At 41.6% G+C, this 14,903-nt stretch overlaps 2 protein-coding genes across 3 annotated transcripts; one reads left to right on the top strand and one right to left on the bottom strand.

The window, feature by feature from the left end:
• Positions 1-301: 301 nt before the first annotated feature.
• On the bottom strand, positions 302-6,565 carry LOC129817795 (V-type proton ATPase subunit D). The gene is made up of 9 exons (XM_055873361.1): positions 6,320-6,565; positions 5,566-5,683; positions 5,186-5,265; positions 5,002-5,069; positions 4,866-4,910; positions 1,785-1,888; positions 1,634-1,700; positions 1,435-1,513; positions 302-1,294 (listed from the first exon to the last, which is right to left on the bottom strand). Exons 1-9 carry the CDS (start codon positions 6,358-6,360, stop codon positions 1,150-1,152), a joined length of 747 nt encoding a protein of 248 aa, XP_055729336.1. The 5' UTR covers positions 6,361-6,565; the 3' UTR covers positions 302-1,149.
• Positions 6,134-14,789, top strand: LOC129817794 (eukaryotic translation initiation factor 2 subunit 1). 2 transcript variants are annotated; one of them, XM_055873360.1, is made up of 8 exons: positions 6,134-6,205; positions 7,529-7,771; positions 7,891-7,970; positions 8,414-8,565; positions 10,562-10,668; positions 11,326-11,423; positions 11,568-11,711; positions 14,193-14,789. In XM_055873360.1, exons 2-8 carry the CDS (start codon positions 7,531-7,533, stop codon positions 14,316-14,318), a joined length of 948 nt encoding a protein of 315 aa, XP_055729335.1. In that variant the 5' UTR covers positions 6,134-6,205; positions 7,529-7,530; the 3' UTR covers positions 14,319-14,789. The 2 variants fall into 2 exon arrangements, with proteins under 2 accessions (XP_055729335.1, XP_055729334.1); XM_055873359.1 differs by lacking the exon at positions 6,134-6,205 and adding an exon at positions 6,631-6,776.
• The last annotated feature ends 114 nt before the right edge of the window (positions 14,790-14,903 follow it).

The following is a 14,903-nucleotide window of genomic DNA, read 5'->3' as shown; positions in this document are numbered from 1 at the left end:
TAGGAAAAAGAACGAGAGCGAATATAAAATGTACATTCATTACATGAATTCATTCCGTGGCACCACATAATACAGCATGTTACATTTAGCGCTTCAATGCAAAATGGCTGCCATTTCACATACAGGTGTGCCCCAGATACATTTAGGATGTTGTACCTTGTAATAGCTTTCTCAGACATTACTTTGTTCAATGTTTCCAGCACAGCTTTGTCAACAGACATCAGCAGCTGAGGGACAAATCGTGGCTGAAACACCTACAGTAACACTCATTTGAGATAAGAATCGCAAAGTGACACTTGGAGAATATTCAGATCATCTTTATTTGGATGAATTGTTCCGACATAAGTGGGGTTGCACTCAGGGTGCCACTGCGGATGGTTATAGGGGGTCAGCAGTACATTGTCATTTAGCAGACACTCTTATCCAGAGTGACTTACAGTACTGAGTGCATACATTTGTCGTATTGGGGCACCGTGGGGGACCCCACAACCCTGGCGTTGCAAGCGCAATGCTCTACCAACTGAGCCACACGGGACCCACATGTTAGCCATCCTCCTGTAAAGGGTCAATACAGTACCATAGAAATAGAATGAAATTGCACAGAAACAGAATGTCATTATTTTATGGTCAATACAACCCCACTGATATGTGGTGACCATGGAAGGGATTAGCATCCACAGCACAGACACTTAGGGGGGTAAAGAACGACCACCCTGTTTTAACTGTACAGAACGACAGCATGCATTGACTGAGTGTTCTGATGGAAGCATTGCCATTAGCCATCTATGTCCTAACCCAATCAGATGGAATGCTCAATACAGTTCACATTTGTAAACCATGTCATTTAACTCAATGTACATATATTATTTGCTACTTAAGCATTCAGAAGATAACTCATCATCAACAAGTTTGACACTCTAGTGAACTGATGTGATTGCTGTTAGCTGCAAAGTTCTGACAGTTCTATACAGTGCTAAATCTGGACACTAATCTCCAATACTGTAAACGACAACAAAACATCACCAACGTGTACACAAAAAAATACAGACAATTCTTCTCTTTCGCACACAAGAAGAAGACATCAACGTGGCCGGAGAGGCACAGAATAAATAGGATGTGGGTGACGGAGTAGCCACGGGTGACGGCATGTCACTCAAACAGCAGGTCCTGGTCGGTTTCCTCCATCATCATGTTGGATGGCTCGGCGATGGGGCCCAGCTTGGCCAGACGGGCGGCGATCTCCTTCTCCGTCCTCTCCCTCATCTGCTTCTTTTTCTCCTGGATCTTCTTCAGCCTGAGGAGGTGGGACTCACCATAGAATTTGAATTAGAACACTCGATATCGCTACGAGACACGCGGACAGTGATCCTCCAGTCAGCTGGGGGTGTAGACTTGGCGTTGAGGATGAGGAGTCTGAGGGATGACGTAACTTACCTGTAGAACTCTTCTCGTTCCCTCTCATCCAGCTCAGTGATGATGTAGCTGAGGGTCCGCTCAATGCGGGGGATGATCACTGCGGACAGGTCAAACCACATTTTATCCTCTCCACGCTGTCTTCCAACCATCTCTTTTGACTGCCATTATCGATATGTAGTGCAGGTTTAGTTACTGTGCCAAAGCGGTGCAGACTCACCATGCTCAATGGCGTTCACACGACGGTTGGTGATCTTGATGGCCTGATCCAGTGTGACAAAGGAAGTCTGTAGATCAAAACAGTGAGACCATGAGACTTTGTTGTTCAGTCACACATGCTCTGCATGGTTTACCAGTCTCGCAAGACTTACCTGTAAGGAGGCCAACTCCACTAGCAGCTCCACTGCTTTGGCATAGTTCCTCTTCAGCCTGGAGAGCTGCTCTCCTCCCCTGGCCAGACCAGTCAGCTCATAACCTAACAAGGAGAGGATAGAGGGAAGCAAAGAATACAGTGAGCAGTGACACAGAAACACACTACAAGTTCAATAGAAGGGCATAGCTTTCTATAAGTTGTTAAACTAAATTTGGCCATAAATGCAGCCATGCCAATATTTGAGGAAATAATAATAATAAATGACATTTGCAGACGCTTTTATCCAAAGCCATACAGGACCACAGGGTTGGGGTTAATTCCACAAACTAAATTAGATTCCCTCTCCCTGTAAATTCCATTTAATTCTAATCAATTTCTAGGTCTTTGAATTCAGAACAGTGTTGGGGAAGCTAATCTGAAAATATAGTTTGCCAAGCTACAAATTACTTCACACTGGAAGAAGTTAAACTAGACCACAAAAAAAGTGTTTACTTAACTAAAGTTACTTTGAAAAAGTACTTCACCACATACACACTACTTAGTGAAAGACTATCATATATAAATCTGAAATGTCATAGGCTACTTTGGGGTAATATGTTAACAGAATGTATAAAAACAAAATCTCACCCATCTACATAAAATAAGTGTTTCTAGACATTTTTGCAAATGTATTGAACATGAAATACAGAAATATCTCATTTACACACCCCTGCTATGACGCTACAAACTGAGTTTAGATGCATTGCATTTCCTTTGATCATCCTTGATATGTCACTCCAACTTGTGGCCAATTCAATTGTTTTTGGATATGATTTAGAAAGACAACACACCTGTCTATATAGTGCATTCGGAAAGTATTCAGACCCCTTGACTTTTTCCACATTTTGTTATGTTACAGCCTTACTCTAAAATTGTTTTTTTTCTTTCTCAATCTATACACAATAAAGCAGAATGACAATGCAAAAACAATATATTTTTTGAGATGTTTGCAAATTGATAAAGAATTCAAAGCTTAATTATTCACATTTACATACAGTTGAAGTCGGAAGTTTACATACACTTAGGTTGGAGTCATTAAAACTCGTTTTTCAACTACTCCACAAATTTCTTGTTAAACTATAGTTTTGGCAAGTCAGTTAGGACATCTACTTTGTGCATGACACAAGTAATTTTTCCAACAATTGTTTACAGACAGATTATTTCACTGTATCACAATTCCAGTGGGTCAGAAGTTTACATACACTAAGTTGACTGTGCCTTTAAACAGTTTGGAAAATTCCAGAAAATTACACCATGGCTTTAGAAGCTTCTGATAGGATAATTGACATCATTTGAGTCAATTGGAGGTGTACCTGTGGATGTATTTCAAGGCCTACCTTCAAACTCAGTGCCCCTTTGCTTGACATCATGGGAAAATCAAAAGAAATCAGCCAAGACCTCAGAAAAAAAATTGTAGACCTCCACAAGTCTAGTTCATCCTTGTGAGCAATTTCCAAATGCCTGAAGGTACCACGTTCATCTGTACAAACAATAGTACGCAAGTATAAACACCATGGGACCACACAGCCATCATACCGCTCAGGAAGGAGACGCGTTCTGTCTCCTAGAGATGAAAGTACTTTGGTGCGAAAAGTGCAAATCAATCCCAGAACAACAGCAAAGGACCTTGTGAAGATGCTGGAGGAAACAGGTACAAAAGTATCTATATGCACAGTAAAATGAGTCCTATATCGACATAACCTGAAAGGCCGCTCAGCAAGGAAGAAGCCACTGCTCTAAAACCGCCATAAATAAAAGCCTGAATACGGTTTGCAACTGCACATGGGGACAAAGATCGTACTTTTTGGAGAAATGTCCTCTGCTCTGATGAAACAAAAATAGAACTGTTTGGCCATAATGACCATCGTTATGTTTGGAGGAAAAAGGGGAACGCTTGCAAGCCGAAGAACACCATCCCCACCGTGAAAAACAGGGGTGGCAGCATCATGTTGTGGGGGTGCTTTGCTGCAGGAGGAACTGGTGCACTTTACAAAATACCTGACATCATGAGGATGAAAATTATGTGGATACATTGAAGCTACATCTCAAGACATCAGTCAGGAAGTTAAAGTTTGGTCGCAAATGGGTCTTCCAAATGGACAATGACCACAAGCATACTTCCAAAGTTGTGGCAAAATGGCTTAAGGACAACAAAGTCAAGGTATTGGAGTGGCCATCACAAAGCCCTGACCTCAATCTCATAGAACATTTGTGGGCAGAACTGAAAAAGCGTGTGCGAGCAAGGAGGCCTACAAACCTGACTCAGTTACACCAGCTCTGTCAGGAGGAACTTATTGTGGGAAGCTTGTGGAAGGCTACCCGAAACATTTGACCCAAGTTAAACAATTTAAAGGCAATGCTACCAAATACTAATTGAGTGTATGTCGACTTCTGATCCACTGGGAATGTGATGAAATAAATAAAAACTGAAATAAATAATTCTCACATTCTTAAAATAAAGTGGTGATCCTAACTGACCTAAGACAGGGCATTTTTACTAGGATTAAATGTCAGGAATTGTGAAAAACTGCAATATATTGCTACTGCAATATGTAGTTAAATTACTAGTTGAACTACATGTAGTTAACTACTGCCAAACACTGATTCAGAGATAATTAAATTCCTCTCAATTACAATGTTGGGAATTTAATTATTGGATATAATATCCTCAACAATTGCATAAATTCCCATTTGAATTCAACACCCCTCAGGCTTTAAGGCTGATCATGTCACTGTTCAGACAGTCTAGCTATACTGGAAATATAGAAATACAAGTTATTGACTTCAAACAAATCCTGCAGTCATTTCATTTACTGGACAAAGTAGAAATATTTAATATGAATTATTAACTGTTTTTATAATTCCAATTCAATCCATCCAAAAAGCCTAAATCCAATTCCATAACTTGAAGATTGTTATAATTCTAATTGAATTCAACTTAAATTCTCCACTTCATGAGTGAATTCAAGAATTGATTTGGAATTTAAACTAAATTGGAATTGACCTCAACCCTGCATGACCAGATAAGAACACTACTTACTGTCCCCTCCTTCGTGGTAGTGCTCAAACACAGGTAGAGTGACACCTGTGAGGAAAAGGAGAATCACACAGGTGAGACATTTAGGAGAGACATGCTGTTGTTCTAAAAAGATACAGAGAAGTCCAAAGGTGTTGACCTGCCACGTTATCCTTCTTAGCCCGAACCTTCACCTGGGCCTTGTTCACATTCTGGATGACAGTGGTGCTGTGGGAACATGATAGTGTTATGAGAATATTGACAAAACATTAGCAAAATATTGACATCAGACAAACACCTAAATAAAGGCCTCAAATGGCTCATGATGAGGCCCATCCTCTCACCTGAAGTCCCCAGCGGCGAATTTCGCCTCAGCCAAAGAGAAGGCCGCCTCCCTCATCACTTCACCCATCAATGTCTTTGTCTAGAAATCGGGAGAGGCAACAAAAGGACAGGAGCCAACGCAACATGCCCTGATGACAGGATTTTATACAAAGAAATAATACAACTGACTTATATTAAATCAGATAAGAAACAGACAATGTTTTAATCATAGAAACAGAACTACTAGAACAGATATTCCCATTCAAATATCGATGGTCGGTGATGGGTGGGCCGGCAGACATATTGAGTTTCCTCATCGGCGCACTGTCAAATGTCCATGGTCTGAGGGGCTTTTTCCATTCTAGTCATTCTTGTTTCTCTTTAAACCTCCTTGAATTACCTCGATGATCTTGCGGAGGATCTGACGGAAGCGCATGGAGAGGGCATCAGCCTTCTTCTTCAGTAAGTTTCTACCCGTCTGGGCCCCCTTCAGACGGGCCTTCATGATGGTCTGGGCCCTTCACAGACAAGTCATCAGGTGTCAGAGAGGACTTCCATCATAAACATGCATGGCCATTCAGATTTGAATCATGTTGAAAGATATTGGTGCTTTTATGCAGGTCACCACAATATCAAAAGTGCCTGTTATTGACCCATCATTATGATGTTCCAGACAAATTAACATAGTAAGTAGTTAGACATGGCATAATCTGTGCCATAGACTGTGTGAGTAAAGTTAGGGCACATCAAAATCTCCCAGTGGTTGTTTGGAAATGATGGACAGTCATCACATGACAGTGACAGTCCATTTCCTCTTTTAGATGTTCATCATGAAATGGCAAAGAAATATAACTATTGACTCGAAATAATAACTAATGCCATTGCAAATTGTTGCAAAAATGCAAAGGTTGAGTTTTTTCATAATTTATTTTAAAGGGCTCACAATTGACTGCGCTTGGCTAACTAGCTGACAGCTGGCTAAGCTTACTGATCTGTAATTTCCTTCATTTCAATTTGGCCCAACCTAACACAACTAAAAGGTGATGTATTAATTGGGGGGCATAAACTTGCTACCCTAGATTGAGTGAACTAGCTTGCTAGAAATGTCAAACTATGCTAGCTAAAATAACAAGCTGCCTAGACTTGCTACTTACATTCTAGAGGGGAAGACGTCGATTCTCTCTTTTCCTGACATCTTGTCCTTCTTTGGCTGCAAACGGTCTTATGTACTTCAATTACGTCTGGACGGCGATTAAATAACGAGACAGCACGTAAATACCTAAAATATTAAAGAATAGGTATTGCACAGTTGTTATTACTTGGAGAATAACAGCTTTGTAACCGATGTCGTGTTATTCATGATATTCTATTGCAAAAATCCATCAGCTGGGTAACAGTCATGTGACTGTGTTGTTAACCGTTATTGCGCTTGCGCGTGTCAACCCGGGCGCTTTCTCTTCCGAGTCGAAAAATTCGCACACCACGGATGAATTTGAAGTTGTAGCATTCGGGCCTAATTCGATAGCTACGTATTTGAATAAATATTATAACGTTTAAAAAAATTCAAATACAGGACATTCAACAGTATTGTTCTGTAACCATACGATACAGGTAAGGCTCGAATCACTGCGAACACAACAGCTGTTTGCCGGAGTTGTGAATAACTGGCTAAGTAACGTAGCTAGGTAGCTAACTAGCTAGCTACTGGTGCTATAGGTGCATGTGCCGCATGTATGAGCTAATTGGTTAGCTGGGTGGCTAGCTAGCTAAATTATCAGTTTTGTGTGTGAATAAATGTGGATGCGTTGACGTCTCTACATCAGACTGAAGACATAGATCCATGTTGACAGTTGTTTAGTCTTGCAGGTGTATATGGCACTGTGTTAGTAATATCTTCAGCTCTAGCCAGCTAACGTTACAGTAGCTAAGTTAGTTAACGGTAAGTAAGATGATGACGTTGAGTGAGTACAAGGATAGCTACATGACTATGAGGGATGACTGGCATTTTGTTCTGATATTGCAATCTAGCGGCACCAGATCACTCCTCCTTGTCTGCCCCCCCCCCCCCCCCCCCCAAAAAAAAGAGAAGCTATTTTCAATTGTTCCAGTACTGTTACCAAGAAGTATTGACAAAAGAGAACTGCCACTGTATATCATGAGAATGTAGTCCATATTTTCCTGATGTGACTGTCCAACCAAATCTACATCCCATTTCCCTCTTTTCAACCTAATGACCTCTCATTCAGTTGCTCTCTAGAGTTTAATCAAAGCCTGTTTAAAACCCTTTGAAAGTATATGGAATAGCATATCTCTCGGTTTTCATTATATTGGCCTCTGTCCTATTGTCTCCCTAACCTCCCCAGTGATGCCGAACCTTAGCTGTAGGTTCTACCAGCACCGGTTCCCTGAGGTGGAGGATGTGGTGATGGTGAACGTGCGCTCCATTGCCGAGATGGGCGCCTATGTCAGCCTGCTGGAGTACAACAACATTGAGGGCATGATCCTGCTGAGCGAGTTGTCGCGCCGACGTATCCGCTCCATCAACAAGCTCATTAGGATCGGACGCAATGAGTGCGTGGTGGTCATCCGAGTGGACAAAGAGAAGGGTGAGGCGGGGTTTGAGTGTGTCCGGTCAAGAAATGTAGACCGTATGTGTGTGTGTGTGTACACATTGTGTTATAGGTAAAAAATAAATGAAAAAAAACATATTGTCAACTCTTTGCAGGGTACATTGATTTATCAAAGAGAAGAGTTTCGCCTGAGGATGCTATCAAATGTGAAGACAAATTCACCAAATCTAAAACCGTAAGTCAGGTTCACCATCAACACTCAGCCACGTGCCGGAGGATGCTGTAATATACAAAATTCTATTTATCATTCCGTTCCACCGATGTCATAAACTCTCAGACGTTTGTGCAGCCTGGTCCCAGATCTGTTTGTGCTGTACAGCCTACTACTGTCGTCGTTGGGATGACTATGACCATAGGAGTCCGTAAGAAAGCACAAACAGGGCCGTATTCATAGAGCATCTGAGTATGAGTGCTGACCTAGGATCAGTGTAGCCTTTTAAGTCATAATGAATATGATTACAAACAGGGGGCACCTGATCCTAGATCAGCACTCATACTCTGAGACACATTATGAATACGGGCTCAGATCTTGGACCAGGCTGACATTTGTGAGTCTTCCCTCTTGACCAGAGGTGATATCGAGGTGTAAATGTTTTTATGGTGTGGCGTCCGTGGCAGGTGTACAGTATCCTTCGACACGTGGCTGAGGTGCTGGAGTACACTAAGGACGAACAGCTGGAGAGCCTGTTCACGCGCACCGCCTGGGTGTTCGATGAGAAGTACAAGCGTCCGGGATACGGCGCCTACGACGTCTTCAAACAGGCTGTATCGTGAGTATCGTGACTCTTCTTCCTAAATACAGTACCAGTCAAAAGGTTTGGACACACCTTCTCATTCAAGGGTTTTTCTTTATTTTTTATATTTTCTACATTGTAGAATAATAGTGAAGACATCAACTATGGAATAACACATGGAATCATGAAGTAATGAAAAAAGTGTTAAGCAAATCAAAATATACTTTATATTTCAGGTTCTTCAAAGTAGCCGCCCGTTTCCTTTGACAGCTTTGCACACTTTTGGCATTCTCTCAACCAGCTTCGTGAGGTAGTGACCTGGAATGCTTTTCCAACAGTCTTGAAGGAGTTCCCACATATGCTGAGCACTTGTTGGCTGCTTTTCCTTCACTCTGCAGTCCAACTCATCCCAAACCATCTCAATTGGGTTGAGGTCGGGTGATTGTGGAGTCCAGGTCATCTGATGCAGCACTCCATCACTATCCTTATTGGTCAAATAGCCCTTACATATTCTCACTAAGCGCAAACCAGATGGGATGGCGTTTCGCTGCAGAATGCTGTGGTAGCCATGCTGGTTAAGTGTGCCTTGAATTCGAAATAAATCACAGTGTCAACAGCAAGCACCATCACACCACCTCCTCTATGCTTCACAGTGGGAATCACACATGCAGAGATGATCCGTTCACCTACTCTGCGTCTCACAAAGACACGGCGGTTGGAACCAAAAATCGCACATTTGGACTCATCAGACCAAAGAACAGATCTCTACCGGTCTAATGTCCATTGCTTGTGTTTATTGGCCCAAGCAAGTCTCTTCTTCTTATTGGTGTCCTTTTAGTAGTGGTCTCCTTGCAACAAAACCATGAAGGCCTGATTCACGCAGTCTTCTCTGAACAGTTGATGTTGAGATGTCTGTTACTTGAACTCTGTGAAGCATTTATTTGGGCTGCAATCTGAGGTGCAATTAATTGCTGATTTCTGAGGCTGGTAACTCTAGTGAACTTATCGTCTGCAGCAGAGGTAACTGGTTCTTCCTTTCCTGTGGCGGTCCTCATGAGAGCCAGTTTCATCATTGCACTTGATGGTTTTTGCGACTGCACTCAAAGGACTTTACATTTTCCGTATTGACTGACCTTCATGTCTTAAAATAATGATGGACTGTTGTTTCTCTTTGCTTATTTGAGCTGTTCTTGCCATAATATGGACTTGGTCTTTTACCAAATAGGGCTAGCTTCTGTTTACCAACCCTACCTTGTCACAACACAACTGATTGGCTCAAACGCATTAAGAAGGAAAGAAAGTCCACAAATTAACTTTTAACAAGGCACACCTGTTAATTAAAATGCATTCCAGGTGATTACCTCATGAAGCTGGTTGAGAAAATGCCAAGAGTGTGCAAAGCTGTCATCAAGGCAAAGGGTGGCTACATTGGGAAATATAAAATATATTTTGATTTGTTTAACACTTTTTTTTGGTTACTACATGATTCCATATCTGTTACTTCATAGTTTTAATGTCTTCACTAATATTGTACAATTGAGAAAATAGTTTTAAAAAACTGAAAAACCATGGAATGAGTAGGTGTGTTCAAACTTTGGACTGGTACTGTACACATGACTGAGCCAAGCTGTGTTAGGCTGGCTTGGTTACGTATTCTCCATAGTTGCTGGAACCATGCTGGAAAGGACAATGTGAAAATAATATATCCGAGCCAGCACGGTGTGGCTGAACTACCCTGTAGTGTGAATAAGGTTTACAATGAGACTAAGACCTTTTATGTAGGTCTGCCCTTGTGCTGTCGTTGTCTATTAATGGTCTGTATTATGTCATGTCTTGTGTGGATCCCAGGAAGAGTCACTGCTGCTTCTGCGACAGCTAATGGGGATCCTAATAAAATACCATCTGTCATTCTTAGTAAGAGATGGACGCAGATATTGTAGGCGGGTGTGAATTGGGTTGTAGTGTTTGCTCCCGATCTCCTCATATCATTTAGTCAGATATCCATGCTCCAAAAATGTTTTATTTTTCCCAGTGACCCTGCCATGCTGGATGGGCTAGACCTGACCGAGGAGGAGAGAGCCGTGCTCATTGACAACATCAACAGGCGTCTCACTCCACAGGCTGTCAAAATCAGAGCAGGTCAGATCACAGCACACTCAACATTAACAGTGCACTGAATATGTACTAGACATGTTAGAGAAGATCAATTGGGGGGGGGTATCCATAAATGGCAGGTAGATTACATTGCAAAGATATGGGGGGGTAGTTTTGATGCTACTTTCCTGCATTTCTAGACATTTTGTTGTGCGGCTGAGAGAAAAGGTTGCAGATTTACTGCAATTCTATGCATTTTGCCATGGCTAATGCTGTGTTGTTTTGCTCGAACATAATACGAAAATCTATACTGCTAAATTCATTATTTTAGGAGGCTAATTTATTTAGAAACATTTTTCCCACACTGTTTGGACTTAGGCGAGCTGAAAAAACGATTAGGCGGCCCACCCAAGGATTTCAATTGCAGGAAAGTTATTGGCTAACTGATGAAGTCTTGTTGGGTCCGTATTTCCATATTTGATGTGTGTAGTTAAACAAATGTGTGGAGTTAAAATATATATATATATGTGCCTACACAATTATGGAAATTAGAGACATATGCTACATAATGTTCATTGATTCGTTCTCCAGAGTGGCATGTTGATGACACTATTGAACTCCTCTGAAGTTTTCAAATTAGAAACATGGCGACTTGACACTTTATTTTCTTTAAACAATACATTTTTACTATCGTCCTTGCAGACATCGAGGTGGCATGCTACGGGTATGAGGGCATTGACGCTGTGAAAGACGCACTGAGGGCAGGGCTTAGCTGCTCGACAGAGGCCATGCCCATCAAGGTAGGTTGCATCAAGGAACTCTCATACTAAATACTTCTAATCTATTTAATTATATTTCTATATCTATTTCCTTTTGTCGTTCTGTGGTTGACCTCAACTTTCTCGAAGGCGTTGTATGACCACTCGAGTGCATTCTCTCCCTAGATTAATCTGATTGCACCGCCACGCTATGTCATGACCACAACCACTCTGGAGCGCACCGAGGGCCTGTCGGTTCTCAACCAGGCCATGGCAGCCATCAAGGAGAGGATCGAGGAGAAGAGGGGCGTCTTCAACATCCAGATGGAGGTGAGACTGAGGATATGCAGTGACTTCAGAAAGTATTCATACCCCTTGACTTATTCCACATTTTGTTGTGTTACAGCCTGAATTCAACATGGTTTAAACAGGTCCATCTATACACAGTACCCCATAGTGATGAAGTGAAAATGTTTTTAGAAATGTTTGCACATTTATTGAAAACAAAATACAGAAATATCTCATTTCATTTACATAAGTATTCACACCCCTGAGTCAATACATGTTAGAATCACCTTTGGCAGGTTATTGTCCTGCTGAAAGGTGAATTTGTCTCCCGGACCCTGTTAGAAAGCAGACTGAGCCAGGTTTTCCTCTAGGATATTTCCTGTACTTAGCTGTATTCCATTTATTTTTTATCAACAACAAAAAACTCCCTAGTCCTTGCTGATGACAAGCATACCCATAACATGATGCAGCCACCGCCATGCTTGAAAATATGCAGAGTGGTACTCAGTGCTGTTTTGTTGGATTTGCCCCAAACAACTCGCTTTGTATTCAAGACATAAAGTTTATTTCTTTGCCACATTTTATGCAGTTTTACTTTCGTGCCTTATTGCAAACAGTATGCATGTATTGGAATAATTTGTATTCTGTACAGGCTTCCTTGTTTTCACTCTGTCATTTAGGTTAGTATTGTGGAGTAACTACAATGTTATTGATCCAACCTCAGTTTTCTCCTATCACAGCCATTAAACTCTTTAACTGTTTTAAAGTCAACATTGGCCTCATGGAGAAATCCCTGAGTTGTTTCCTTCCTCTACAGCAACTGAGGAAGGATGCCTGTATCTTTTATAGTGAAAAAGTGTAATTAATAACTTCACCATGCTCATAGGGATATTCAATGTCTGCTTTTTATGTTTACCCATTTACCAATAGGTGCCCTTTGTGGTGTTTAAAAACTTTCCTGGTCTTAATGGTTGAATCTGTGTTTGAAATTCACTGCTTGACTGAGGAACCTTACAGATAATTGTATGTGTGGGGTACACATTCAAAAATAAAGTTAAACACTATTATTGCACATAGTGAGTCCATGCAACTTATTATGTGACTTGTTCAGCAAGTTTTTACCCCTTAACTTATTGAGGCTTGCCATAACAAAGGGGATGAATACTTATGGACTCAATACAGTTCAGCTTTTCATTTTTAAATAATTTGTAAACATCATGTTTTTTTGTACTTTTTACACCTTTTTCTCCCCAATTTCGTGATATACAATTGTCCCATTGCTGCAACTCCCGTACAAACTCGGGAGAGGTGAAGGTCAAAAGCCACGACCCTGCCAAGCCGCACTGCTTTTTGACACACTGCTCGCTTAACCCGGAAGCCAGCCGCACCAATGTGTTGGAGGAAACGCCTTACAGCTGGTGAGCGAAGTCAGCGGTCATGCGCCTGGCCTGCCACAAGAAGTCGCTACAGCGCGATGGGACAAGGACATCCCAGCCGGCCAAAATCTCCCCTAACCCGGATGATGCTGGGCCAATTGTGTGCTGCCTCATGGGTCTCCCGGTCTTGGCCGGCTGCGACACAGCCTGGGATCGAACCCGGGTCTGCAGTGACATCTTTAGCACTGTAATGCAGTGCCTGAGGCCCGTTTTGTAAACATGTCCAAAAACATAATTTTACTTTGACATTATGGGGTGTTTTGTTATAGGCCAGTGACACAAAGTCTCAATTTAATCAATTTCAAATTCAGGCTGTAACACAACAAAATGTGGAAAAAGTCAAGGGGTGTGAACACTTTCTGAAGGCACTGTAAATACAGTAGATGGTTGGGTGAGAAAATGATGCAGAGATGGGAGGTCAGTTTGCCAGTAGTATGAGGGAATACCAAAGTACTTATGCGAAAGGTGGTTTCTCTCTTCGTGGCCTTTGATGCTACTTCCCATGAAGTGCATGTGTCATGTCCATCATACAAAAGAGCCCAAACTCTGATGTTTCAAATGTTGACTCGGCGAATATGTACCACCTGAATACGTCCATTCAATACAGTGCAGTGTCCATTTACACCCGTAGCTCTCATCCGCTCCCTTCCACAAAGATGTACTTCAGTACTTTTCGATTTTCATCGCCCAGGATTTCTCCATGCATATCTTATCAGCCAGGAGGCCTTTATTTATTTGAAGTGCATTCCTTCAGTCCCCTGCAATCCACTAAATAATTACACTTCTCATACACAGAGCTTAAACCTAACACTACTTTCAATCTCTGGGGATATATAAAAAAAAGTAATTTACAAACTATCAGTAAATAACAACTTGACTGTTGTGCCTGTTCTTCCTAGCACCAATGTTTTGTTTTACTTACCTTTACTACAATAATTAGGTGGGTGCTTATATTTGTCCTATTTGTGAATTGGATTCTACATTTTTGTTGTTGCATATCCCACTCCCCTTGGGTGAATTCATTTATTACAAGAGCATCTGCTAAATAACTAAATGCGGTGTAATGTTCGTTATACCCCCCCCTCAGGCAAAGGTGGTGACGGACACGGACGAGACCGAGCTGGCCCGTCAGCTTGAGAGGCTAGAGCGGGAGAATGCAGAGGTGGATGGAGACGACGAGGACGGAGAGATGGAGGCTAAAGCGGAGGACTAGTCCAGTCAGCCCTGAAAGGGATGTTTGGAAGAAAACAAAAGGATGGACAGACTTGGCCATAGTCCCACAGATGTATTCACTGGCTAATAACCCTCTAAATTGATAATTAGGGACTTCTCAGAAGATGGAAACTTACATTGCTATTCTCTCAAGTCTAGAAATGGATAGACGGAAATGTTTTAAAGCAAGTAAGACAAACTATACCAGTAACCATTTTACAGTACAAACACCAATTTGGATATATATATGCAGGAAACTGTTTACAAGCAGTGGCCTTTTACTTTCTTGGAAAAGAGCCCCCAGTGTCCATCGCAAATTCACAGGAAGTGATGTGTGTAAAGAGGTATAGGCTCTAGTTTTGTTTGATACTGGCTTGGGTTACTTGTGCTGTTCCTCTTCCAGTATGGATTTTTACTGGCAGGATCTTGCTCGTGTGTAGCTCATGACATCAATAAAGTTCTGCAAGTTTGATCTTAGTGGTTTTGGGTTTGAATTGCAGCTGTGCTCCGATTGATTGTGTAGAAAAATCACGTTTTTAAACTTTAATAGCACAATGAATAGCTATCCTAAAGCGCTTGTACCATG

Source organism: Salvelinus fontinalis, chromosome 20, assembly GCF_029448725.1.
Source record: "Salvelinus fontinalis isolate EN_2023a chromosome 20, ASM2944872v1, whole genome shotgun sequence".
Lineage (NCBI taxonomy): Eukaryota > Metazoa > Chordata > Actinopteri > Salmoniformes > Salmonidae > Salvelinus > Salvelinus fontinalis.
This window is presented reverse-complemented; position numbering and strand designations above follow the sequence as displayed.

Coding starts and splice junctions, on each gene's coding strand:
- LOC129817795 (XM_055873361.1), bottom strand. CDS start 6,360: ATGTCAGGAAAAGAGAGAATCGACGTCTTCCCCTCTAGAAT. Junction 4,911..5,001: donor TAAGAAGGATAACGTGGCAG/GTCAACACCTTT, acceptor TTTTCCTCACAG/GTGTCACTCTACCTGTGTTT. Junction 1,701..1,784: donor TGGAGTTGGCCTCCTTACAG/GTAAGTCTTGCG, acceptor TTTGATCTACAG/ACTTCCTTTGTCACACTGGA.
- LOC129817794 (XM_055873360.1), top strand. CDS start 7,531: ATGCCGAACCTTAGCTGTAGGTTCTACCAGCACCGGTTCCCTGAGGTG. Junction 7,772..7,890: donor CCGAGTGGACAAAGAGAAGG/GTGAGGCGGGGT, acceptor AACTCTTTGCAG/GGTACATTGATTTATCAAAG. Junction 7,971..8,413: donor AATTCACCAAATCTAAAACC/GTAAGTCAGGTT, acceptor CGTCCGTGGCAG/GTGTACAGTATCCTTCGACA.